The 23,912-nt window shown below is 56.4% G+C and overlaps 2 protein-coding genes across 2 annotated transcripts in view; one reads left to right on the top strand and one right to left on the bottom strand.

Annotated features, from left to right (window-relative positions):
• Positions 1-23,912, top strand: part of KCNIP1 (potassium voltage-gated channel interacting protein 1) — a 239,359-nt gene that overhangs the window by 13,756 nt on the left and 201,691 nt on the right. The window lies entirely within an intron of this gene.
• KCNMB1 (potassium calcium-activated channel subfamily M regulatory beta subunit 1) lies at positions 3,894-10,754 on the bottom strand. The gene is made up of 3 exons (XM_054568062.1): positions 10,621-10,754; positions 9,147-9,318; positions 3,894-4,649 (listed from the first exon to the last, which is right to left on the bottom strand). The coding sequence occupies exons 1-3, from the start codon at positions 10,752-10,754 to the stop codon at positions 4,380-4,382; spliced, it is 576 nt and encodes a 191-aa protein (XP_054424037.1). The 3' UTR covers positions 3,894-4,379.

Raw genomic sequence — 23,912 nt, 5'->3', positions numbered from 1 at the left:
GCCTGTGCTTAGCAAGCCCGTTTTTTTACCATTTTTATGGTATGTGTGTCAGGAACCAGGGAGCTTGGTGCGAGATGATGGAGATTTCTGGAGATTCCTTCCTCAGTCACCCTCGACTCCGCGAGCCTGGCGATGAGTCGCCCACTTCGCCCTACATTTGAGCAGGAGCCATTTACTTTGCACCTGTACACATCCCTCCCCCTCCTCCCCAAGCCTGTCAGGAGCTGGCTGGTGAGCGTGTGCTTTATTTATGGGGGAGGGGGAGCTGTGGAAATCCAGGAGGAAGCTGAGTTCTGTATTGGAGCTGACGTGACGGAGACCCGGGAAGGCGCCCGTGGGTAGGAAGATAATCCTTGTACTAGTCCACCCGTGGAGGAGACAGCCAGGAGCCCGGGGGTGGTGGGAAACTGAAGCCCTCCTCCAGGCCCCCCGTGGGAATCTGACGACTCCCTGGGGAGGTCTTTGGATGTCCACAGGGCACGTGCGGGAAGGACAGAGGGACCCCATGTCTGGATACGCTGAGCCACAGTTCTGAAACTTTCTGGTCTCGGAATCCTGTTACAACCTTAAAAGAGAACTCCAAAGAGATTTGGTTTCTGTGGGGTACAGCCACTAACATTTATTATGTTAGAAATGAAAACTAAGACTTTTTAATGGAAATGCATTTATCTTGAAATAATAAGCTCATTGCATGTTAACAGAATAACACTTTTATGAGAAATAATTATATTTTCCAAAAAAAACAAAACAAAACCAGTATTGAGAAAAGCGGCATTGTTTCCCATTTTTACAAATCCCTTCAAAGTCCGGCTTAGGAGAAGACAGCGGGGGTCTCGCACCTGCTCCCACAGCCAGCCTGTTGAGATGCCCCGCGGCGTGTGAGGTTTGAAATGCGCTGCATGTGCTGGTGAGAGAAGCCGAGGGAAAGCGGCAAGTAGCATCGCGGCGTTATTAGGGAAAGGGCTTGGACCCTGCAGGGCCCCACGTGGAGAGCTGCTAGGCTGGTCTGTGGTGGACGTCTTTTTGTCTTTCTGAACTGGCTTTGCTCTTTCTCTTGCCCCTCCATGTGAAAGGACAGTGGCTGGTGAGGTACAGGAAGCTGCCCCTTGTTCAAGTAGTGTCTTTGCAAGTATTGCGTGTAGTTCAAACTCCCCTCTCCCCCCGCCCCAATGCAAGATGAATCCAAAGGACACCGGACGTTCTTGCTCACCGACCTGCGCTGCCAATTAGCCACGGAACGGATGTGGTATGGAGTGCCCTCGCCCGAGCAGTTTTGAAATTAGGAGAAATTTTGGATGAATCGTTGATTTGGAGAGAGGAGAGCCTCATTTCAATAAGTCACAAGAATTAAGGTTTTTGTGGCTGGTTTATGTTGCCTGTGTTGAATTTGCATAGAGTAAGCTCTTCCCTGTGAGGCTGGAAGGCCTTCCTGGTAGTGGGGACGGGTGGTGGGGGAGTGGGGAGAGCGGCAAGAAGAGGGAAAGCTCCTTGGGGGCAGGCGGTGACCTGGTCATCCCTGCCTGTGGCCTCCACCAGGTGGCCTCAGTTCCAGGGGAGGGCCATGGGAGCTCGAGCCAGGGGCGCCTCTCCGGGGGCAAGTCACCGGCCCACGAGAGGGAAAGCAGGACGGTGCGGGCACAGGACACTCGTTAGCAGGGTGATTTACTAAGAACGAATGAGCGCTCTCTGCTCCCAGGCAGCCGTTACTCCCCAAAACACTTTTCCGCCACGTCTTAACTCCGTCACACCTCACTGCCCCGCATGTCACGCTTGTCCTGCTCATGAAGTTCGTGAGCAGCAGGCAGGTGGGGACTGGAGGTGGGCATTTGTGTCGAGAGAATGAAGGTCACGGTTAATAAGGCAAGGGGCCGAGGGGTCTGGGTGTCCCCGGGCACCGAGCTTTCTGGAGGGACACGGCTTGGGTATTCTGAGCTTCTGTGTATTTTGGCCCCAAAGGCAGGTACGTGGGACCCTGTGCACAGGAGCCTCTCTAAGAGAGACTCCGGTGGGGACTTTCTTTTTCTTTTTCATTTGTTACAATTAAACTTAAATTTTCGGAATAATTGCAGATTCACATGCGGCTGTAAGGAATAATACAAAGAGATCCTAGGTAGCTTTCACCTAACTTCCCCATTGGCAACTGCTTGCAGGAACATAATGCAAGTGGGACTTTCTTAAAGGAGGGGGAGGACTAGCCCGGGAGGGAAGGGACTCTGGGGACCCGCGTGCTGCCTCCCCTCGGGGGGAATGTCAGGTAACAGCCTGGCGGGCGTGGAGGTGTGTCGGGTGGGGCGACAGCTGTTGGCGCGCACCCTGGGCGCCCGCCTCTCCGGTCGCCGCCCTGCACGAGGGCACCGCCGGGTTCCCAGGTCGCACCGCTGTGTCTTGTCTTTGGCGCTTTGGGCGCCGCCCCCGCTGAGCCCATGAACTGAGTGGGATCGAGCCCTGCGTTTGAGAGGCCAGGCGCTGGGATCGGAGAGTGCAGGGCCTAACTCCCAGCCTCTCACCGGCTGGGTGGCTGCACTGGCTACATGGCCGATGACCTCTCAGAGCCTGGGTTTTTCAGAATATCTTAAGTAGCACTTACTGCGTTTCAGTCACTCTTCTAGGAACGTTATATAATAGCTCATTTAATACCAGGAGCCCTAAATGGGAGCTATTACTAGTTCTCAGTTTGCAAATGAGGAAATCGAGGCACACAGAGGCGGAGTTATTTGCCCAAAGTCACCCAGCTCGCGAACCGCAGGGCTGGGTGTCTGAACCTGGGCGCCCACATTGCAAGTCCACACACGTACCCTCTGTCCCGTGTTTCTCCCCATAACGCGTTCAAGATCTCTCTGAATTCTCACAAGGGAAACCGCGTAGCATAGTGCCTGGCATGCAAGAAATAGGCACCTAAACTGCTAGTCAACATTATCGTTGGCATAATTTCTTCTGGAAGCTTCTGAGTATTCATTGCTTATCATTATTGGCAATGGCCTCCTCCTTGGCCACCCGCCATGTGCCAGACCCTTATTCAGGCCGCTCAGTGGCCCAGAGGGAGGGTCCGTCTTTCACAGACGAAGCGGCTGGGAAGTGGAGAGATGCCAACTGGCAGGGGCCGAGGCAGGACTCGCACCCAGGGGCCGCGGCCAGAAAGCAGAGCTCTGCGGGGAGCTTCAGGGATGCCAGCCGGGCTCTGCACTGAGCGCAGCACCCGCCCTGCCCGGCGGGCACTCGCCCATTCCAAACGCACAGTGATCGGTGACCGATTCGCCACACCAGTGGCTCCCACCCTGGAGCTCACGTCAGAACCCCCTGCAGCCTCCAGCCCTGACCCCACCCGAAGCCTCCACACCGCATGCCCTTGGGGGTTTTGCCTAGTAAGGGCGGGGCAGGAATGTGCGTTTCTCACAGGTCCCTGCAGAACACTGACGCCGCCGCTGGTCCAGGGACCGCACTTTGAGGACCACTGTCCTAGCAAAGCTGCTTGGAGTAGTAACGGTGGGGGCGTGGGCTTCCTCCAGTTTTGCCCTTTTCACCTGGGAAGGGCTTCCCAGCAGGGCCAGTGCCCCCTTGTATTTACCTGCAGCCTCAGCCCCCACCTGTGCGGTCACCTCCCTCCCCAGAGGGCTCTTCCGGTCACCTCTGCCCGAAAGCCTTCCCTGACGGGGGCGCAAGGCCGCCCAGCCCGCTCTCCCCTGCCTGGGGACGGGGCTCGCCCTTTAAGACTTTCCCCAAAATAACATCTGCGGCTGCTCTTCTGATTAAAAATAAACACAGCTAAACCAAACCCTCCTCTTGTTGAAAATACCAAAAACAAAAAAGGGGATAAAGACGAAAATTAAAATTAACCGCCATCCCACTGTTCATATTCCAGTGTATTTTGGTATATTTCCTGATTATCTCGTTATTTTTTATATATTTGTTAGTACTGGAATAAAAATGGATATGGCACTTAGTGTCCTAAAAACAAGAGATATTCTAAATGTGCTCTATACATGGCAGCTGCTGTTTTCATTATGAAATTCACAGGAGGCTTGCCAAGGACAGGTCCCTGGACAGGACAGGCCGGTCTTTGAGCCAGCCATGAAAACAGAGCTCAGAGGTCGGAGTTATCGTCGACCGAGGGGCACTGGGTTGGAGTCAGTGGCTTGGGGACAGGTCGTAGAGAGCTGCAAGCGGCTGGCCTGCTCTCTCCAAGGCACTAGGGAGCCACTGTCCATTCTTGAGCAGAAAGTGACTTGCCAAAGGCCACCCATGCAGTGGAAGACAGGATGGACTGGGGTTGGGGGTGGGGGTAGTGGGAAGGCAGAGGGAAGAAATGGATACACAAGTGGGGCACAGCCCAGGGCCCCCCAGTGCCCTGCAACCTGGGCAGTGTTGGGGGGCGGACGAGTCTACTTCTGAGCCGCCAGGATGGAGAGGGACTGGTTGAGCTTCACCATGGCGATGATGAGGAGGCCGCCTGTCAGCAGGAAGGTGGGCCAGAAGAGAGAGAAGAGCAGGGTCTGCGGCCCATAGAGGCGCCGGTACAGGACTCGGGTCTCGTTCTCCCGCAGGGCCGAGAAGCAGTAGAACACCCGGTGCTCGTGGAACTTGTCTCTGACTTTCTCCACGTCGGCCCGGGCCGTCTGGTAGTTGTCCAGGCTGCCCGGGATGTAGGAGCACTGCGGGGAGAAGCAAGAGCTCCCGTGGGTGGGACGTCCCCGTCTCTCAGGCCCTGGGGATGGGCGGCGGGCAGGAGCGAAGGGCAGGGCCCGCTCTGGGCCGGGCCCTGCTGGGAGTCAGAGCTGGGCGAAGGTGGCGGGCTGTGCACCGCACGGTTGCAGAGGGTGCTTTCACAGTGTCATCTGTGAGCACGGGGGCCCTCGGGCTGCCCGGGGGACAGGCTGGCACCTGGAGCCAGGGGCCCAGCCGGAGTCCCGGCTTGGCCTCCAGTGCTGTGGAACTTTAGACAAATCACTTACCCTGTCTGAGCCCCGATGGCTTCCTCCCTTAAATGGGTTAAAAGCAATAGCTTTTTCAGAGGATGTTATTAAAGAAGGACTTCAAGCCTAACTGTCTAATGAGACCAGTGGGTGACAGTGAGTGACACAGGCCCATGCAGGGAAGGCCCGCGAGGGGCGTGGGTGAGGGACTAAGGTGACAGGTGCCGCTTGCCTCCGTGCCAGGGAGAACTGTCGGGGAGTGGCGGGGCCGGGTGGAATGGAGACAGCCGGCCGGCTCCAGGCTGGCAGTCACCACTCCATCTGGACAGTGGACACCATGGGACCCAGAAGACCTTTGTAGCCAGGCCTCTGACATTTCACGAGAAGCCAGAAAACCAGATTTTAATGTGAACACTCACGCTTTAAAAAATACTGGCAAAAACTCAAACTGAAACACCTTTGTGGTCTTCCCTGGTGTGAGCCAAACAAAAGATGCCAGCCAACACCTATTAGACCCTGGGATTCACAGGAAAGAGAGGGTGCACCGAGAAGAGCGTTGCGCAGGCAGAACATGGTGCACCTTCAGTTGTGACAGATTGTTCTTCTGTGGAACCCCTGGCCCCGGCACATGAGGCCCAGCTGGAGAGCCCTGCAGAGGAGACACAGAGCACAGGCCCTGGCTCCATCTCTGGTCTGAGTGTTGTGTATGCGAGCCTGTGGGAGACGTTATGTGAGCTTGATATTCCCCCCCACCCCCGCTGCCCCTCCAGCAGCGCCCCCGGGGGGGGCTAGCCCTCTGAATCACCAAGGGTAGGGCCCAGGAATCAGGTGATCCCTTCATATTCAAAAGTTTGAGACCACTGGACTAGAGCAATTATGTCCAAGGTCAAAATGCGTGAGCCATTGAGCCAGCTTCTCCCCAGGCCTCAGCTGCTCCCAGATTTGAATGAGGCCCCTCCCTCAAAGCTGCCTCCGCTGTCAGTGCTAGCCCAGCAGAACAAAGGCCAGTTGCATCATAGTCCTGACAGCCTGGGAAGGGGGGGCGGGGGGGGGACAGGAGAGGGGAGCTGCATCCAGAAGTAGGTCACCAGCCAGCCCGGGAGCAGCTGCGGCTGGGGAGAAGCTGGCTCCTGAGGAATCCGGCATTCAGAGTTGATGGGCACTGCAGGGTCTCACTAGCAGGTGGATTCAGAATCCTGGGCCGAGAGGAGCAAGCCCATGACTCCCCTGTGCCTCTGACTGTGACCTTGGGTAACGTAGCCCACTGAGCAACACGTGTGGTTATGGAGCCAGGCAGGCCTGGGTTCAACCACCAGTTCCAAATGTGTGACCTTGGCAAGTGCCGTAACTTCTCTGAGCCTTGTGACTTGGCTCTGGGAGGGTGTCTGCCTCGTTGAATTGTGTGAATTAAAAGAGATGATGCACGTGAACACTTCGCACAACTCCCAGCACATAGTAAGTGCTTGACAAGTGGGAGATGTTGTTATTATTAGCAATAATATTGTGACTTAACTGCGATACTGCAACAACAGCGCCTTCTTCCCCTTCTTACAGAGGGGCCTGTCACATGACACCCAGCTGGCCTGTAGCACCGGCCCCCTGCACCCCCGAGCTGAACAAAAGTAGAGTGGCAGCTGGCCCATTGGCCCAGCCGAGTGGCAGAAACACAAAGGTGCTTCCACGTCCCTCCCGCGCAGCAGCCAGACGTTAGCGCTGCTCCTGGCGATGCCGGGGAGCGACGGGAGCGGGGACAGAACAGCCCTTGGCTGCCAGCCAGCGCTGTCCTTCCAGGGCCAGACATGCTGCTGACAGCTCATCTCAGGGGATGATTTGACCTCTTGTTCCTCTGAGCTGGCACCCGTAGCACCAGGGAGGTGGCCCGCAAGCCAGCCTGCGGCCAGCCCCTGTCGCCCCGGGCATCACGCCTACCTGCCATTGAAAATGTGCTTCTTGCTCCTTGGGTTAAATCAGGGGGCACTGAAGGCTGGGAAGAGGCAGGAGTCCTGGTGGGAGCTGATTCAGGGGGTCGGAGGCTCTTCCCCCAGCTGGGGGTGCTGAGTCATTGTAGGGACAATGACACGACTGCTCAGGCCACCTCGCACTGTCCAGACCGACTTCTCCACGACCCCCAACCCCCGGCACGGTCAGTGATCCCACGGCCCCCCAGCCGCCTGGCCCCTTCCCATCCCATCCCATCTGCCCCCGAAGTCTGACCGCCAGCATCCGTCCTTCTGGCGGCCCAGCCCTCATCCTGGGCGTGTGCTGGGGCCCTGCCCCGCCGCCCGGAGTAAAGACTCCAGGTGGCTCACAGCTAATTCTCAACCTCGGAATCCCTTAGAGAGCCCAGAGCCGCTGTACGCGTCCGTCAGGTGTGGGAGCCGGGCTTCCTTAAGTCTCGTGGTGTGGGCGGGAGGGGGTTCATGCACAGCCAGCGCTGAAGAGACCCCACTTGCGTGATCACGTTTTAATTCCATAGTTCGCTAGTCCTTGGCAGAGACGACAGGCGCAGAGACGACAGGCACACAGCCTGCACCGTCCCAGAATGTCATCGGGTTTTCCCTTCTTTTTGGTGTTCTTGAATTTAAATCCCCGGTAATCAGTAGAACCTTCTTCTAGGAAATGATGGACTCTGTCAGGAGTCACTTACAACCCCTACTCACTGTGAAAACCGGCTCCGTGAGCATTATTTGGGGTGAATTGTTCCTTCTGGTGCATGTGCAAAGGAATTCCATCTGCCGTGAGCCCAGCATGATGAGCTGCCAGTCTGTGTGGAATCAGAGTTTCTTTAAAAACCATTTAGCTATTTGCGACATCAGCATGGAGACCAGAAGGCCTTGGCCTTTGCTCCATAGGCAGGATTAACCTCCACTTATCCCGCAGTGTGTGTTTATGAACAAGTGGAAGTTGTTCATAAGCCTAGCCCTTTCCCCATTTCCTTCCCTTGTACAGAACTTTTAAAGCTTAACAAAGAATCTGGGCTGCGTTCGTGTCTTGGGCCGGAACTCCACATTCTCTTCTCTTTTCCTGCAGCCTTGTGCTTGCAGTATCTCTTGGACATCCTTCGAAGATGGTCTTTTTAGCAAAACAATTTCAGTAAAGTGTTTTTCCTATAATTTTTTTAAAATATGGGCACTAACATAGATCATACGTAGCTTTCTTCAGTGAAGTTTTGTCTCTCTCAAACAAAACAGAACCAACCACACTCACACGACATTTTCATTCCACCCTTGGGTAGGGCGGGGGTCTCCTGGGAACGTACCTTCAGTCACCTCTGCAGCCTGTCCCTGCTGCACTCCGTCATGTGTCAGCGCCTGTACAGGTCTTGGAGTCCCTGTGTCCCCAGCCCTCCCTTCAGCCTTGTTCTGTGACCTGCGCTCAATCTATATGCCCCTCCACATTTGTGTGGATCCAGCACCTGCCTGGTATTTAAAAGCTTAATGCAAACGCCCTCCTGATTCCCTCGCCTCCCTCCCTGTTGGCTGGAAAACGTCCCTCCCTCCTTTAACCCCACAACGTCCTGCAGGCCCCTCTGTGGCACGGCTCCCACCCTACGGGGTATGATTTCCCCACACGGGCCTTCTTCTCTTGAGTCCGAAGCCCCTAACACAGGACGTGCTCATTGACCGTTGAATGAATGGGTGGGTGAATGAGCAAGTGAACACAGGCCAACCTGTATTTCCTTTAGGAAGAACTACGAGGGGGGGCTTGGGGGCTGGAGGGATGCTGGGAGGCAGTGATGAGACAAGGTCCCAAGTGTTGGCTTTGCCGCGGCCCTGGGCCCCTGGTTTCCTGGGGCGGAGGGTTCACAGGGGATTCCCTCGGTGGGGCCAGCTCTGGGCCTGGCCCCCTCACTCGACTCACTTTATGGAGTGAGCAGCCACGTCTTTTTCAGTACACTCTACCCACTCGACGGGAAGCTTGGCACGTTGTATGCCGTGTCTGACTTCATAAGAGAACATCAGCAGAGGTGGAAACTGAGGCACAGAGGGGCTCAGTCAACCACCCCAGGTCACGCTGCCAGGTAGTGGCATAGCAAGGATTCGAACTGAAGTCTGCCTGGTCCCAACACACAAGAGCCAGGTCTGGCTGGACCTCAGGCCAGCTGTGGTCCCTGGTCAGGTGGGTTCATCTTTCTCAGCCCCCACTCTCCAGAGAGGAGAGAGGGAGCCAGTTAGGGACAGGCCCACACACCGGCCAGGGGTAAGGGGGCGTGTACCCATCCCTCCCAGTTAGTACCTGCTGGTTCTGGTCCCAAGTGTCCTCTGTGTGGTACAGCACGGCCCAGCGGCCCACAGTGGACACGTTGACCCACAGGCACGGGTACTGGGCCACCTTTTTGCCTTCCAGCTCCTCCTGGTCCCAGATCCTGGTCTCAATCAGGTGGCACGTGGATTCCTGGGTCCACACACTGGAGAGATCGCACATACACATACACGTTTCAGAACATGGGTGGCACAGAGCACCCTGTTTGAACCCCTTTAGAGAGACCCAGCACTAGGGTGCCCACCGTACTGTAAGCACCCAGCACTAGAGGAGCCTGACCCAGAGTCCCTGGGGTCGGGGGAGGAAACGTAGACTCAGGTCGTCAGTGCTGATGGCCTCTCAGACAGCATCTTCCGAGCCACACCCCAGAGCACTGACTCAGAACCTCTGAGCTGGGTGCGGCCCGGGCCCTGGTAGGTTGTCAAAAGACCTGCTGTGACTGCGAGGAGCAGCCGGGCCCGAGCCCGCGTGTCCCCGTCACCTTCACCTTGCAGAGAGGAGAAGGGAGGCTCAGAAAGGTCACGGGACTTTTCGGAGGCCGCACAGGACCTGAAATCCGGTGAGGGTGGCTTCGGAATCTGTGCCCTTTTCCCTAAAAAGCGTCAGTGAAGGAGGCTGTGGTTTGTGCCGAGTGGGGAGACGGCGGGGCGAGTGCTTTGCTTTAGCCACCGTGTTGGGGCAAACGGCTGCTCTGAGTGAAACCGCGGCAGCGCCGGCCCAGGAGAGAGAGCCTGGCAGGCGCATCGACACAGCCGCAGCGGATCAGTCGCGGCTCCTCTCCCACCTCTCAGGCCAGTGGCTGGCAGCCTGGAGGCAAGGGTCTGAGCCTTATCCTGAGAACAGGCCGAGAGAACTGAGCGTGTTTGTTCCAAATGGAGCACAGATCCGAGGCTTCCCAGCATTCCCTTTAAAAGTTCACGTGGTTGACATGTCAGGGAGCAAGGGCATGGAACATTCTCTGAGATTCCAGAGCAGAGCTCCAGGGGAGCATATTTGGGCTCAATTGGACTCTCCCTGCTTATCAGAAAGTAGGTATGCACAGTGAGGTAGTGAGCTCCCCGTCACTTGAGCTATTCAACACAAGGCTAGGTGCCCACTGACCAGGCGGTTTTAGCAGGGAGTCAAACTGCAGATGAGCTGCAAGATTCCGACTCTCTGCTTCCTCCTGGGATCACACGCACACTGGGGCGTTTGTCCCGACCCTGCGGTGTTCCCTGCAGAAAGGGCCTCCTGTGTCTGTAGCCCGAAGTCCCAGAATTCAAGAGCAGCAGGGCCCAGTCTGGCCGATGCCCCCTGCACGTGAATCCTTGATCCTAAGGGGGAGGATCGTCCGGACCCCCCTGCCTGGTGTGAGGGTCAAGGCAGGGGGAGAAGTTGGGGGTCCCTCGCAGACCCGATGCTTGGGGGTGGGGCTGGAGGATGGGGACGGGCCAGGAGGGGTCGGTACCTTTTCTGGTAGAGGGGCAGCAGGGTCGTGCCCAGGATGTAGTAGGCGATGACGGCGCACACAACCATGGCCACGCCCAGGCACAGGGCGCGGGTCTCGCCCCGCCTCTGGGCCGTCACCAGCTTCTTCCCCATGGCCCCCAGGCACAGCAGGCATTTCTAGGGCCACAGAGACACAGACCTGAGGTCAGCGCAGGTGGCAGTTAACGCGCGGAAGGAAAGGCAGGTGAGAGGGGAGGGTGCTCGAATGGTAACGGCGCCTCTATTTTCATAGGCAGCTTTGCCCCACCAGAGGGCTGTTGGGACGCATGTACGCCTCCCAGCAGCCCCGGGAGGCGAGTGTTGTCATCCCTGTTGTACAGCGGAAGGGCCTGTGGCTGAGAGGCGAACTCGCTCGCCCGAGGTGGCGCTGTGTGATAGGCTCAACAGTGGCCCCCAAGATGCCCATGTTCTCAGCCCTGGAATCTGCGACCATTACTTTACTTGGCAAAGACGTTAAATTAAGGATCCTGAGATGGGGCGATTACCCGGATTAGCCACAGAGACCTGCGTGTCCTGACAAGAAGGAGGCAAACAGAGACTAGGACGCGGAAGAGGAGCAGGTAACATGACCAGGGAGGCAGAGATCAGAGCAGCACCACCCAGTGCCGGGGGTTGCAGGCAGCCGCCAGAAGCAGAGGAGGGGGGGACGCGGGCTGTCCCCTGCAGCCCCTGGAGGGCGCACAGCCCTGCTGGCCCCGTGGCTCTAGGCCCACCAGCACCTTGCTGATGTGGCGCTTCTGGCCTCCAGAACTTTGCGCGAGTAGATTTCTGTTGTTTGGGGCACCAACTTGATGGTAATTCGCTAAGGCAGCAACAGGAAAGGAACACAGGAGATAAACAAGTTCAGCAAGCGGCAGAGGTGGGACATCGGCGCACTTTCTACCCGGACACTTGTCTCAGAAAAACCAGGAGCAGTCCCACAGCCGGGGTCCAGGCAGGGGGCCCAGGCGTCAGGGTCCTGTGAGGGCCGCTGCCCTCTTCAGGTGAGGGCAGAAGACATTCGGTGGCTTCAGCAACTGCTGTCTCATCCGGGGACTGGAGCTACCCAGGCCAAAGCAAAGAGGAGCCAGCAGCGCCCTTCCCTCCCCCTCCTTCTGGAAGCAGCCCCCCTCATTTTTCTCCTAGGCCTCCGCCCCCACTGCAAGCAGAGGCCAGCCACCCCCCCTCCTCCTCCCCCGCCCCCTCGCTCGGCACCCTGAACACCCCAGGGGCGTGACTCATCACCTGTGAGTCACCTGGTGCCACATGGCTGCCAGCTTCTGTCCCTTGTGTGGGTTTCCCATCTGTCCTGTGAGTTGCCCCATTGAGTTCGGGTGAGTGTCTTTGTTGCGTTTATTTGTTTAAGGTAACCACAGTTCCTTCCCAGCGAAGATACCGGGCCACGGGCCCTGTCTCTGAAATCCCCTGCGTTAGAGGACATTTTAGCCAGAGGTCAAGAAGAACTTTTCTTTTCCCTGCCAGGTCTTTAAAGTAATAAACACGTTATGTTTTTTTAATCCTCACCGGAGGATATGTTTATTGATTGATTTTTTTTTTTTTAAGAGAGAGAGAGAGGAAGGACTGGGGGGAGAGAGAGGGAAACATTGATGTGAGAGAAACATCAATCAGCTGCCTCCCGTACACCCTGAAGCCTGTAACCTAGGCGTGTGCCCTGACCAGGAATCGAACTCCTGACCTTTTGGTGTGTGGGACGACGCTCCAACTGAGCGACCCAGCCAGGGCTAAACATGTTATTTTTTTAATGAATTAGTGAGTGTCCAGGGGAGACATTGGTCCAAAAGGATTTCCAGCAAAGTGCTTTCTTCTCTGCTTAGGTGTCTCTCCTGTGTATTGACTGTTCCAAGTGTCCCATCGGAGACCCTTTGCCCCCTCACCTCACCCCTGCAGCCCCCCTCCCCGCCCCTTCTCATCCTACAGAGGAGAGCCCAGGGTCAAGCACCAAGGATATAACTCTGTCACTTCCTACAAGATGAATGACAGGGTTGATGCCCAGTGACAAGTTTTCCTCCCTCACTGGGTGCACTGAGAAGTGAGGTCCCCTACGCTCTAACAGAGACGTCCCAGTGTCACAAGGGAGTACGTTTTCCTGGGCTGCTCGCTGCGCCCAGCCCTCCGGTCTCTCTGGAAGCTGGCACCTGAGGGCCAGGGCACTGAGTTAATAGAGTGACCGGGCCCCAGACCCCGCCCCCAAGCTGACCACCAGACGCCAGGAGTTCTGGCCCCCAGTGACACCAATGTCAGCCCCCCTGGAGCCCAGAATCCTGGCGCACAGCCCCTCGAGGAAGGAGTTCCCACTGCCGGCCTCCCTCCCAAGCTCTCTCTGCTCCCCTCCGGCCCCAGGCTGTGGAGAAACCGCCCCGGTCCCGGGTACTCACAGTCTCCCCTGCGCCCTGCCGTCTTCAGCAGGCTGACATTTTCTGCCTGCCCGCCCCCCAGCCCTCACCCCAAAAGGGGCCGCCTGAGCTCCGGCAGGAAGCTTGGGCTCCCAGCCGTCTCTGTCTCCAGGGAAGCGGCCTTTGGTCCCGTCTGAGATAAGCCTCCATGCCCAAACATGGTCAAGTCTGAGCACACAGCCTCAGGACGCAAGCTCCCGAGCAGGTACCCGGCCCCAGAGGGACCGAGGGCGGCAGCCGCTGCTGCCCAGGCCCCTGCACCTGCATTTCCCAGAGCCTCCTGGGAAACAGGTTTCAAACAACGACAGAGAGCAGAGCTGGAAGAGCTGGAAGCCGGGAAAGGCCATCTTGGTGAATTTGGCAGCCCCTTTTCACTCTGTCTCTCTGAGCTGGAGGAGGTACAGGAACAAGAGACATGGTTTTCCTTTTGTTGACTCGGGGAGGGAGGAGGAGTTGGCGCTGGAGGAGGGATGTCAGCCCCCAGGGGACTGGCATATCGCTGCTGGAGCTCCCAAGCCCTCCTGCCTTGGCCCTTGCGTGCTGCGTGGCCCCGGCCAAGTCCTGGCAGCTCTCTGAGCCTCAGTTTTCTCATCTGTGCTGGGGGGATGTTAAACCTGACTTTATCCAGGGTAGTGATGCGGATTGGAGATGGTAGCGATTTGGGGCAGGGAAAAAGAAACTTCCATTTGAAAGACCAGTCAGGCAGAAGCAGGGATCAGTCAGAGCTCCACAGCGGCTTCTCGCCAGGGGCAGGGCCGCCTGCGCTGCCAGGCGGCCCCCCAGAGTCGAGTGCGGAGCCATGGCCGGGATCCGTTCCTTTCAGCGAGGCAAGTGAGCGTCAGCGTTGGCAGGCGAAACCAGGCTTCTAGATTTCTGCCTGTTTCCTCATCTGTAAAGTGGTTGCTTGTAAGGATTAAAAATCAGCGAGGAAAACACACCGGGTACTTCGGGACTTTCCTTGCTGTCAGGCACGATGCCTCCGCCCCTCACCTTACCAGACAGCAAGGTGGAGAAGCCGGATCTGAGCCCCGGCTGCTGCAAGGAACTGGTCCACGGCCGCCAAGCTCCGAGGGCCAGAGCCAGACGCAAAGCTGGCCCTTCCAGATCGCAAAGCCCAGGCGGCCGCGGCTGAGCCCGGTCCTGCTCTAAGACAGAACAGCTCACCTCCTCTACGCAGTCACCTGCAACCCGAGGTCCTGGGGGTCACCCTGAGCGACGCCAGTCCCCGGGGAAGTGGATGCAGCCCAACCTTGCCTGCCGGACGAGTCCTGCCACCCCCTCACCGCCGCCTCCACCACTGTCGGGCAGCCAGCCCAGCAGGCCATGAAGTGACACTCTGCAGCCTAAGTCCCCTTCCCCCCACCCTTTACTAATTGAATCATATTAACAGGAGAGTAAATTGTCCGTTTAATGGACATCATAGCAAAGGAAGTCTCTTAAGGCCTTAGACCTTGCGGGTGGATTGACAATGAGGGACACAGGGCCTGGATGAATCCCCAGAGGAGAGGTTTTCCAAGGATGGCTCGTGGGCCATTGAGGGGCTGGAAGAGCCCCCCCCCCCCCGCCGCCGTGCCTGTGAAGTGGAGCAACAGTGCCCGTCCCCCCCCTCCCGCCCCCTGGGAGGGTGCGCAGGGCCACAGGAGGCCGTCGGGACTGTGACCGGAGGGCCGCTCGCTCCCAGCCGACTAGCCAAGTTGGGAAGGGTTACATGTTTGGAATTTAGAAACAAACGTTCACATTCTTCCCAGGCTACTCCTCCTCCCGGAGGATGGGAGCAGGCAGGGAAGGGGAGAGGGGAGCAGGCTCCTCCGCTGCCACGGAGTGAGCCCGAGCCAAGCGCTGTGTCGGGCCTGGCCCTGGCGGGACGTGGATGGAGACTCGGGTCCCAGGCGGCTGCGGGGCTGCGCGTCCCCCGTGTTTGGAGGGGGAGGGGAGGAGGTCACGGTGCCGCGGCGATCAAGATTGGTGCTTTGCGTTCACGCACGGTGTGAGAGTTCACGGAAGACTTGCCCAACTTCAATCTTCCAACACCCCCATAAGGCCATGAGGACTGCAGGCTCGCCTTAATCCATTCAGGAAGAGATTTTTCCACCCGTTTCATAGCGTGGGTGACTGAAGTTCAGGGGGGTTAACTAAAGTCCCCAAGGCAAGTTATATTGCCTCTGTGAGCCTTAGTTTATCCATCTCTAGAACGGAGATAATAATAGAGACCCTCGGTGTTTTTTGAGGAATCAGAGATCACATAGTGTGGCAGATTGTGTTTTACAAAAATGGCCACACCCCTGTGTGCTCTTCTTCCAGTGTGACAGCAACCGCCCTCCATCCAGAGCGGGCACCCGTGTCCTCTCCCCTTGGGCCCGGGCAGACCTTTGTCACTGCTCTGCCGGTAGAATGTGGTGGAAGTGGTGCCGGGGTTTCCAAGGCCAAGCCAGAGACGGGGAGCCGGCTTTCCCTGGGCACTGTCCCGGGTCACTCCCCACTGTACAGAGCCAGCTTCTATACGGTGGAGCAGCCAAGAGGCCCCATGGAGGGGTTCCAGCCAACGGCCCAGCCCAGTGAGCAGCCAGCAGCCAGCATCTCCCGCCAGACCTGTGCGTGAGGCGCCTGCAGGGGCCCAGCCTCCAGCCTTCACGGCGCTGCACCGAGGCCACAGACACCAGAGAGCAGAGGCCAGCGAGCCCCTCTGGGCTCTCTCCCAATACACCCACACGGACGCACGCCTGCACCACGCTCCTCCCGGCCTTCCTCACTAGGGGTCGCTTGCTTCTGTTCTTTGCCCCAGGTCCCTCCCATGGCATGTGATGTGATGGGGCCTGGATGTGAACCTGGGCTTGCGGACTCCTCGGCCCATCCCCGAACCCACTCCCGCGCCAACTGCCCCGCCTGCAGTTTCCCAGAGGACCCGCGTCTCTTTATGACATCTGCTTCAGCTGCTTGACAACCCCCTCTCCTCGGTCTACAGCCCTGTCTGGATTGTGCATCCACTTATTTATTTAAACCCTTTTGAATCAATATCTATTCTCTGCCGCCACTTGGGGTAATAAGTTCCATAAATCAAATTGGCAGGCGTGTCCTGAGCTCTGCGGAGGGTGTTTCACTGGCTGAGTGCCACGGGGAGTGTCTGTGGGTGGCTCTCCGTCATTCACAGACACGTGAGGACCCACTGTGCGGAGGTGCTGGCTCTGTCACTGTGCTGAGGTGCACCAGGCGTGGCCCTTCCCTGTGGGGAAGGAAGGATGGAGTTTTTTTAAAACTGCAAGAAAGACACAACAGAAAAAAACAAAAAGCTCTATTTAAGGAAGAAAGAGTAATAAAGGACAGAGGAAATCACAGTGGAAGATTGTTCAGTAGAGTTGAAAAGACAACATATAAAAACAGGACAATTACATGTCAATATGTAGATTAAATAGCAAGACGGGACCGTGGAAAAGGACAAAGTTTTCCCCTGTGAGTAAAGGGGTCCCTCACTCCTTTCTCCTGTGATTGTTGGAACTATATTTTCCCTTCACCTCATTTCTCTTACTTAGCGACAAGGTACTTTAGCCTGCTGTATTGCTAACATAATTGTGAGCAGCTTGAAATTCCCCTTGAAACAAGGAGGAACATAAATGAAGCGCATGGCTGTCCACCTGTGCAGTAAGGTCCTTGCTTCGTGTCTTTTCCTCCTGCAAAATCCCCAAGCTCACTGTGGAAAAGCTGGGCAGCGGAGAAGTGCCCAGAGAGGACCCCGCCACTTGGAGGAACTTGCTGGTAAGAGGGCGAGGTGGCAAGTGTGCTTCCCGACACTCACAAAAGGGTGCAGGCTTCTCCTCCTCCAGCGGGCACACCCCTCCGTCCCCACCTGCTGGCGAGCTCTCCCCTTCCTAGGGACTCGGTCCTGGGGTCCTCGCCTCACCTTCCGCCGCCTTGGCCACTCTCGCTGCCCCTCGGCCGGCTCAGGGCGCTGACGTCACACACTCAGAGCACAGTGTGCCGTTCCTTCCGAGCAATTCCGCTCTCTGCAGTTTGACATTTATTCATGTGCCTCCCCCACTCACTGGGCTCCCCACTGGAGGGTCCCCGAGATCTGGGGCAAGAACTGTTCGATGTCACATGACTAACCCCTGGAGGAATACACGGAGAGTCTTGGGTTTTACATTTGTTTGGTTTCAGGAAAAAAATCTCTTGCTTTAAAAAAATTTTTTTAGCACCTTAACCAGTTTTAAATGTACAGTTCAGTAGTGTTAACGAGATTCACATTGTGGTTCAACAGCTCCCTAGGACTTTTTCTTACGACAAAACTGAAACTCCCCACCCACTAAACAACTCCCCAGTCCTCCCTCCCCCCAGCCCTTGGCAACCACCATTCCACTTCCTGTTTCTATGAGTATGACTATTTTAGACACTTCATAGAAATGGAATCAGGCAGTATCTGTGCTTTTGTGTCTGGCTTATTTCACTTGGCATAATATCCTCAAGTTCATTGGTGCTGCAGAGTGCAACCAGAATGAAACTGCTTGCTTTTTTAATGTAACAGAATATTGTGATCATTTTCCCATACCATAAAACATTTTTAAAAAGGTTGTAGGGTATTCCATTATATGTATAAACCATAGTATATTTAATCAAGGCTATGCGGTTGGGTATTTAGCAATGGTGCTTGTTTACTTGTTGGGTGGAGCTCAGGGTGACCCTCTGCTGGTCAGCACACCTGTCCCACCTTGACCTTCCTCCTCACTTGCACCCAGTGTCATTTTTCATGAACGGACAGGTACGAGGGAGGCTGGATCTATAAGGATGCAGTTTGGGGGCCAGATCCTATGGCTAGAGATGAGAGAGCCATAGAAGTGGACGAAAGCAGCAGGTTTCCTTTCTTGAGCCCTGACCGAGTCTAATTGGAGCCTTGGAAAGAGAGAGACGCAGAGACACAGAGAATGGTCGATGGAAGCTGAGGGACCTCCGCTACAGAATAGCTTGTGGGAACCAGAACGTAAGCGGTGCCCCTTTGGGGCCCAAATGGCGAAGGGGTCCTTCCCGCTTCTGCTCAGCCAGGCTCCAGGGTGCTGAGCGCCAGGGGCTCACAGTGACGCTGTAGCCCTGGGCAGCGGCCCCTGGAAAGGGAGTCTGCATCGTCGCTTTCGGGTGCGGCCGCAGAGGCCAGGCGGCGTGGGCTGGAACTGGCTCAGTCCAGCTCCGTGAGAGCCTTCGCCCAGCCACTGGTTAAGCCCCTGGGAGCTGGAAACCGGCCACAGTGGCCATGTTTATACCATGAAATCTAATACAAACACTGCAAATCAGCACTTTCGCTTTTTGGAGAACGGGCTTTCCAGCACACGACTTCGGAAATTCAAAGAGGTTTTAGGAACCACCAACAGAAGTGTGGAGAGGGAAGGGGGACAGCGAGGCACAGGGATAGTGGACCCGGAGGGCTGGCTGTGTGGGCCTGAGGGATGAGGGAAGGGAGCCCTCATCCAGTTCTACAACTTCAAGCCTCCGCGCAATGCAGTAGCCACGAACAGCACGTGGCTATTGAGCACTTGGAAAGTATCTAGGATGAGCAGAGAACTAAATTTTTTATTTTATCTCATCTTCATTAATTTAAACTTAAGTAGTCACGTGTGACTGGTGGCCACCTTATCAGACAGACATCTCCGCTCCAAAAGCTGCTGGCCACTCCACGACCTGGCATTGTCTCGCCATTGGCTGTCTCACAGCCTGTCTCAGGCAGGTCCCGGGAGGCTCTCGGGACCCTTGTGCACCCAGCCTGGGGAGGGACTCATGCCAAGCCTCCGCCAGGGACTCACTGCCCACGGGAAGCCACCCCTGGTGTCTGAGGCTAGTGATTGGGCTGCCCCAGGGCGGGGTGCCTGGCAGCTGCTTCCTACAGACACTTAAAAAGCCAGAAAGGCCTTTTAATCCCTTTTGTCACACATTAGTGAAAATGTTGTCTGTCATCCATAAATAATAAGATCACTCCCGCAAAGCTCAAGGTCTACATTCACTCTCAGAGCAAAGGCTGTCAGAAGCTTCCTAGGACCTTGTCTGGGAGTTAACAGTATAGGTTCGAACTGTGTCTGCTCTCAGGGGGCAGAGCCTCCCGCAAGACCCTGCCTTGAAGGAGGGAACGGTGGCGGCATTCAAGAGCTGATTTTTTCTTTGAAGTCAGCGTGTATTGAGCTCCCTGCACGCCAGACGCTGCGCTAGTCTCTGTGCGTAGCTCACTGTGTAAGTTCCTGGGGCTGCCGTGGCACGCTGCCGCAGACTGGCTGGCTTCAAGCAACAGGAGTTCATTCTCTCACGGTTGTCCTTGCGCCCCTCAGCTTCTGGTGGCGCCAGGGGCTCCTTGGCTCCCACCTCCTCCCCGTCTTCACATCCCTTCTAGCTTCCGTGTTGTAGAGACAATTATGGTTGCACTTAGGGTCCACTCGGGGTGAGCGCAAGATCCTTAACCTACTCACATCTGCACAACACCCTTTTCCACATGAGGCCACAGGCGTGGGTTCCAGGAATTTGTACATGGACGTGTAAATGCGGCACGGAGCGGGTGGGTGCACCTCTTGAGCTACTACACTCATTTCATTGAATCTACATAATCACCCCAAGGAGGAAGTGAATTAGCCCAGATGGTTTACTGTTGCAACAATCGCATGATTTTAGTGGCTTTATCCAATACCAGTACATTTCTCACTCCTGGGCAGCCCGCGGTGTAAGCTTAGGATGAATGCATGGCTGTGAGGGTTTGAGGGGGAAACACCCAGAAAGCACTGAGGACAGCGCCCGCAGCAGAGCAAGCGCTTGCGGGCAGGGAGTGAGCATCTGAAAGGTCGGCTGCAGCGCCTGACCCGCGTTTTCCAAGGACAGCTTTGCTGGTGGCCAAGTCTGCATCCCCAGTGCTATCCAATCTTACGCTTTTTGTCCTGAGCTCCAGTGCAGCCACCAGAAGGCCGGGAAGAGCCGTCAGCGGGTCCCTGAGCCCCCACCAGCTGTCCAGCCTTGTCAGCCTGCCCCCTGCAGGTCCCGCAAGTCCTTCGCCCGGGGTGCTGCAGACACAACACAGGGGTGCTGTGTGTCCTTCCCGCACCCTGTGATGGCAAAGGAACGCTGGCGCCTTTTTTTTTTTTTTTTTTTTTTAATAGCTCATCTTCTGTTTTGGACCAATGAAAAGAAAGGCATCTTAATAGGCCCTGTGGAAAGGGAGCTGAAGTTGTTTCCCTAGGCTGAGCACTGAGCCCAGAGGTCAGGGCGGGATTAATAAGGATGCTAAAAATGCACACTGCGGCCCGCGTCCCTGCGGGCAGAGTGCTCTGGTTTTGGAGAACGGGAGAGAATTAAATTATGCTGGGAAAACATGCACGATTCGGATAAGGATAAAAAGACAGAACTCAGCGGAAGCTGAGTGGAGTGCAGTGACTCTATCGGATGGGCGTCGAGGTTGGCTGAGCACAGCCGCGCTGAGGCGCCGGGGGGTCAGGGGGTCACAGATCAGGCCCCAAACTGAGGCGTGTTCGCTCCCGAGCTGGGCCTCATTGCTAGTACTCATGCCCCGTCAGCGGGCTTTTACTGCCGTTGTCCTGGGATGACAGGCAATTATGTTTATCAGACTTTCTCTCAAGGTCAACATGCATGTTCATACACTTAGTGACTGTCCATTAAGCATCTTCTCCGGCCCAGCCCCCGACAGGCACTGGTGGTTCAGAGGGGAGCGGAGCCGGCTCGGGGCTGCCCTCAGCGGCATGCGGGCATCCTGTGTGCCCGTGCGGGGTGGTGCTAACAGACCGCGCTGTCCATGGGCCCGCACGGGGCCGGAGCACTTGCTCCCCGTTCCTCCCGTGCGGCCCTGTGGCCCTGCCAGGAGGCCAGTGTGACAATGACGGCAAAGCTGAGGCTCAAAGAGGCGAGGGGACGGCCAGACAGCGCATCTGTGGCCGAGCCAGGGTCAGTGCCCAGGAGTCTGTGCCTTCAAAGACCAAGCTCTCGTCCACCTTGCAGACGTGCGTGTGGGCACAGCAATGGCTCTGTGTCAACCTGGGATAAGCATCCCTGGAAGACTTCCTGGAGAAGGCAATGTCTAGAGGAGTCTCAAAGGAAAGGTCTTGTGTGCCAGGGGAATTCGGATTTTATCAAACGTTTTTTGCACAGAGGGGAGGCACAATCGTACCCTCAACAAGCCAATATTTCATTAGCAAGTGCCATGTGCACTCTAATCTATAAGGTACTGGGAGGATTCCAAAGATCTAAAGGAAGATGTAGCCCTTGCCCTCTCCTAGCTTCCATCTAGGTGGAGAGAAGAAACAAGTTATTAAAAAGTAGCTAGTGACAGGGCTGATAAACTCATGCCAAGTGCGGAAGGGAAGGCAGAGGCCTCGCGTTGTAGGAGCTGAGAGGCGGTGGTGCGCTGGGCTCTGGGGTGGTCAGGAAGACTCCCAGGGGAGGCGGGAGCCCAGTGGGGTTGGAGGAACGCAGAGGACCCCCGATGTTCCCATTATGGGGCCCCCAGTGCTGAGCAGAGAGCCTGCCTAAAGCAGGTGACGCAAAGTGTGTCAAATGTCAATGAATGTTGGGTCCGGCGCATGGTTGGGAGGCAAGGTGTGACTAAGGGACGGGGGGTATAGGGACAGCTGACACCTGAGCCTCTAACCTGCACCGCGTGTGAAGGTTTGCTTTATAGATTCATTTTATTGAAATGACTTATTTATTCATAAACTTAAAGGTGGGAAACAACATCCAACAATATTTAATACAACTTGTTCAAGTCAGATAAGGTTTGTGCTCATCGTTCTTAACGGTTAACATTGATTTGCTCATAAAATAAGTTGAAGGTTGTAAGAAGGTGGTGTTTCTAGGATGTGCATGAAGAAAATGAGTCGGCTTCTGGAAATTGTCAGCCCTATTGAAGATGGAGGGCTGGAGTGGGCTCCAGGTGGGCCGTGAGCTCGTGTGCAGAATGTTTGCAGTGCTTGCTCCTTGTGGGCCAGGCTCCAGGATACTAAGAATCATTGGTGTAAGAAGTAATAAAATGCAAAGTTAATCCATTAAAAAAAATGGGTTTAATTGTTTTAATTGACTGGGGACCCCGCCCGTCAGGCTAACTTCAGTTTTCAGCTTCTCCGTTGTAGCGCGCTCGGCCCACGTGCCTGATGGAGGCGCCTGTAGCCTCTGTGCAGGGGAGCAGCAGGGGAAGAGGCGGAAGGGGCCTGCGGGGGGCAGAAGGCGGAAGCCTCGCAGGCCAGGCCCAGCGCTGCGCCCTTCCCTGTGGGCAGGCGTAGCCCTCGAGGCCCGCACGCCTGTACCTAGCGGGAGGTCAGCAACCACGTAAAGGCGAACCTGGCGCAAACGACTCCTGCCATCGCAGCTCTGCAGGCTCTTTCCTCCAGATATGTGACTTCTGGGCCTTTGCCCCAAGCAGAGGGCTGAGCAAGTGCGGGCGGGGAACACCATTTCCGGAGCTCCTCGCAGCGTCGCCTAGGACAGGGGACACTGGGATGAAGCCCCCGCGGGTGTACTGTGGAACGGGGCCCCGCTCCAGTGCCTGGCTTGCGCTCAGGGCCCGTGCACGTGCTGTCCCCTCGTCCAGTTCCACGACTCTCCTTCCAGTCTCTGCTCCAGTGTCCCCTGCTCCATGACACCTTCCCCGGCCCCCTACTGAACCTTCCTCCGCCCCTGTTTGTAACAGACCCCTGCCACCCTCTGCTCCATTTTCCTCCCAGCCCCTGTTCCACCTGACGCACCCTGTACTTCACTTCACGGTATCTGTCTGCACCGCCTCCTACCCACATGCCCACTGGCATGTAAACGGCACCTGCGGGATGTTGTCTGTTTTGTGCACTGCTGTTCCCCATTGTTAGAGCAGCACCTGGCACATAGTAGGTGCTCGGCGAAGAGTTGCTGGGTAAGAGCATGAAGGAATGGACAGATGGGTGATGGGCGGGTGTGTCTGCGTGTGCGTGCCTGCAGGCGGCATCAGCTCGGGCACCCAGCCCCGGGGAGCGGGCCAGGGCCGCACCAGGGTCTCCGCAGAGGGAGCCTGGGCTGGGCACCTCGGGCCCTGCTGGCTGGCGTCCAGGGCAAAGCCGCGGTGAACACTTTCAACTACTCACATCTGGCTTTGACACTCAGCCGGGTCATTTCCTGCCGTAATGACACCTTTCTCAGCACTACACACAAACTGTCACAGCGCCTACCGTGCCACCGTGTGTTCTCAGAAAGACTCCAGGCCTTACGTCGGGTGACATGGACTCACACCCCAAATACCCACCCATATCTCTCTCTCAGGCAAGGCCCTTTACTTCTCTGAGCCTCAGTTTCCTCTTCTGTGAGATGGGAATGATAAAGTGTGAGTAAGGTCGCTAATGCCTGACACATAGTAGGTGCTCAGCCAGTGTTTGTTGAATGGCGAACTCAGCTCCTGTGCATTTTGCAGGATTCACAGGTGCTGCTGGTACTTTAGCTGGAGTTGAAGGGACTATGTCGTCTGCTGTCGTATTTTTTAGCTGGGAGCAGATGTGATGGCGTCCGTTGGGATGACCCACGTGGACACTGTTTCACAGTTTCTCTAATTATCCCCACTTTACATTGATCGCTGTTGCCTGTCTCTTCCTCCTGTTTCCTCGTCTGTTCCTCATCTTTGGATTCCTAATCCCACAGCTCAGCACTACTGACACTTGGGCAGGATGGTTGCTTGTTGTGGGGGACCGTCCTGTGCATTGTGTGACGTTTAGCAGTATCACCTCTACCCACTAGGCACCAGTAACAACATGCATGCCCCGCCGTGTTGTGACAACCAAAACTGCTGCCCCCCAGACAAAAAGCAGAGCCACTGGAGCAGCTGCTCTCCGCAGGGGCTGGCGCCCTGGACCTGCGCGGGCCTGCGCGTAGCTGC

This window comes from Pteronotus mesoamericanus, unplaced genomic scaffold (assembly GCF_021234165.1).
Source record: "Pteronotus mesoamericanus isolate MK-2021 breed Mesoamerican mustached bat unplaced genomic scaffold, CSHL_Meso_final contig_2, whole genome shotgun sequence".
NCBI classification, from domain to species: domain Eukaryota; kingdom Metazoa; phylum Chordata; class Mammalia; order Chiroptera; family Mormoopidae; genus Pteronotus; species Pteronotus mesoamericanus.
This window is presented reverse-complemented; position numbering and strand designations above follow the sequence as displayed.

Excerpts from the sequence above, each read along its gene's own strand:
- KCNMB1 (XM_054568062.1), bottom strand. The coding sequence starts at position 10,754 with ATGGGGAAGAAGCTGGTGACGGCCCAGAGGCGGGGCGAGACCCGCGCC. Across the intron at positions 9,319-10,620 it reads CTGCCCCTCTACCAGAAAAG|TGTGTGGACCCAGGAATCCA; the intron begins GTACCGACCCCT and ends CGATCTCTCCAG. Across the intron at positions 4,650-9,146 it reads CTTGGGACCAGAACCAGCAG|TGCTCCTACATCCCGGGCAG; the intron begins GTACTAACTGGG and ends TTCTCCCCGCAG.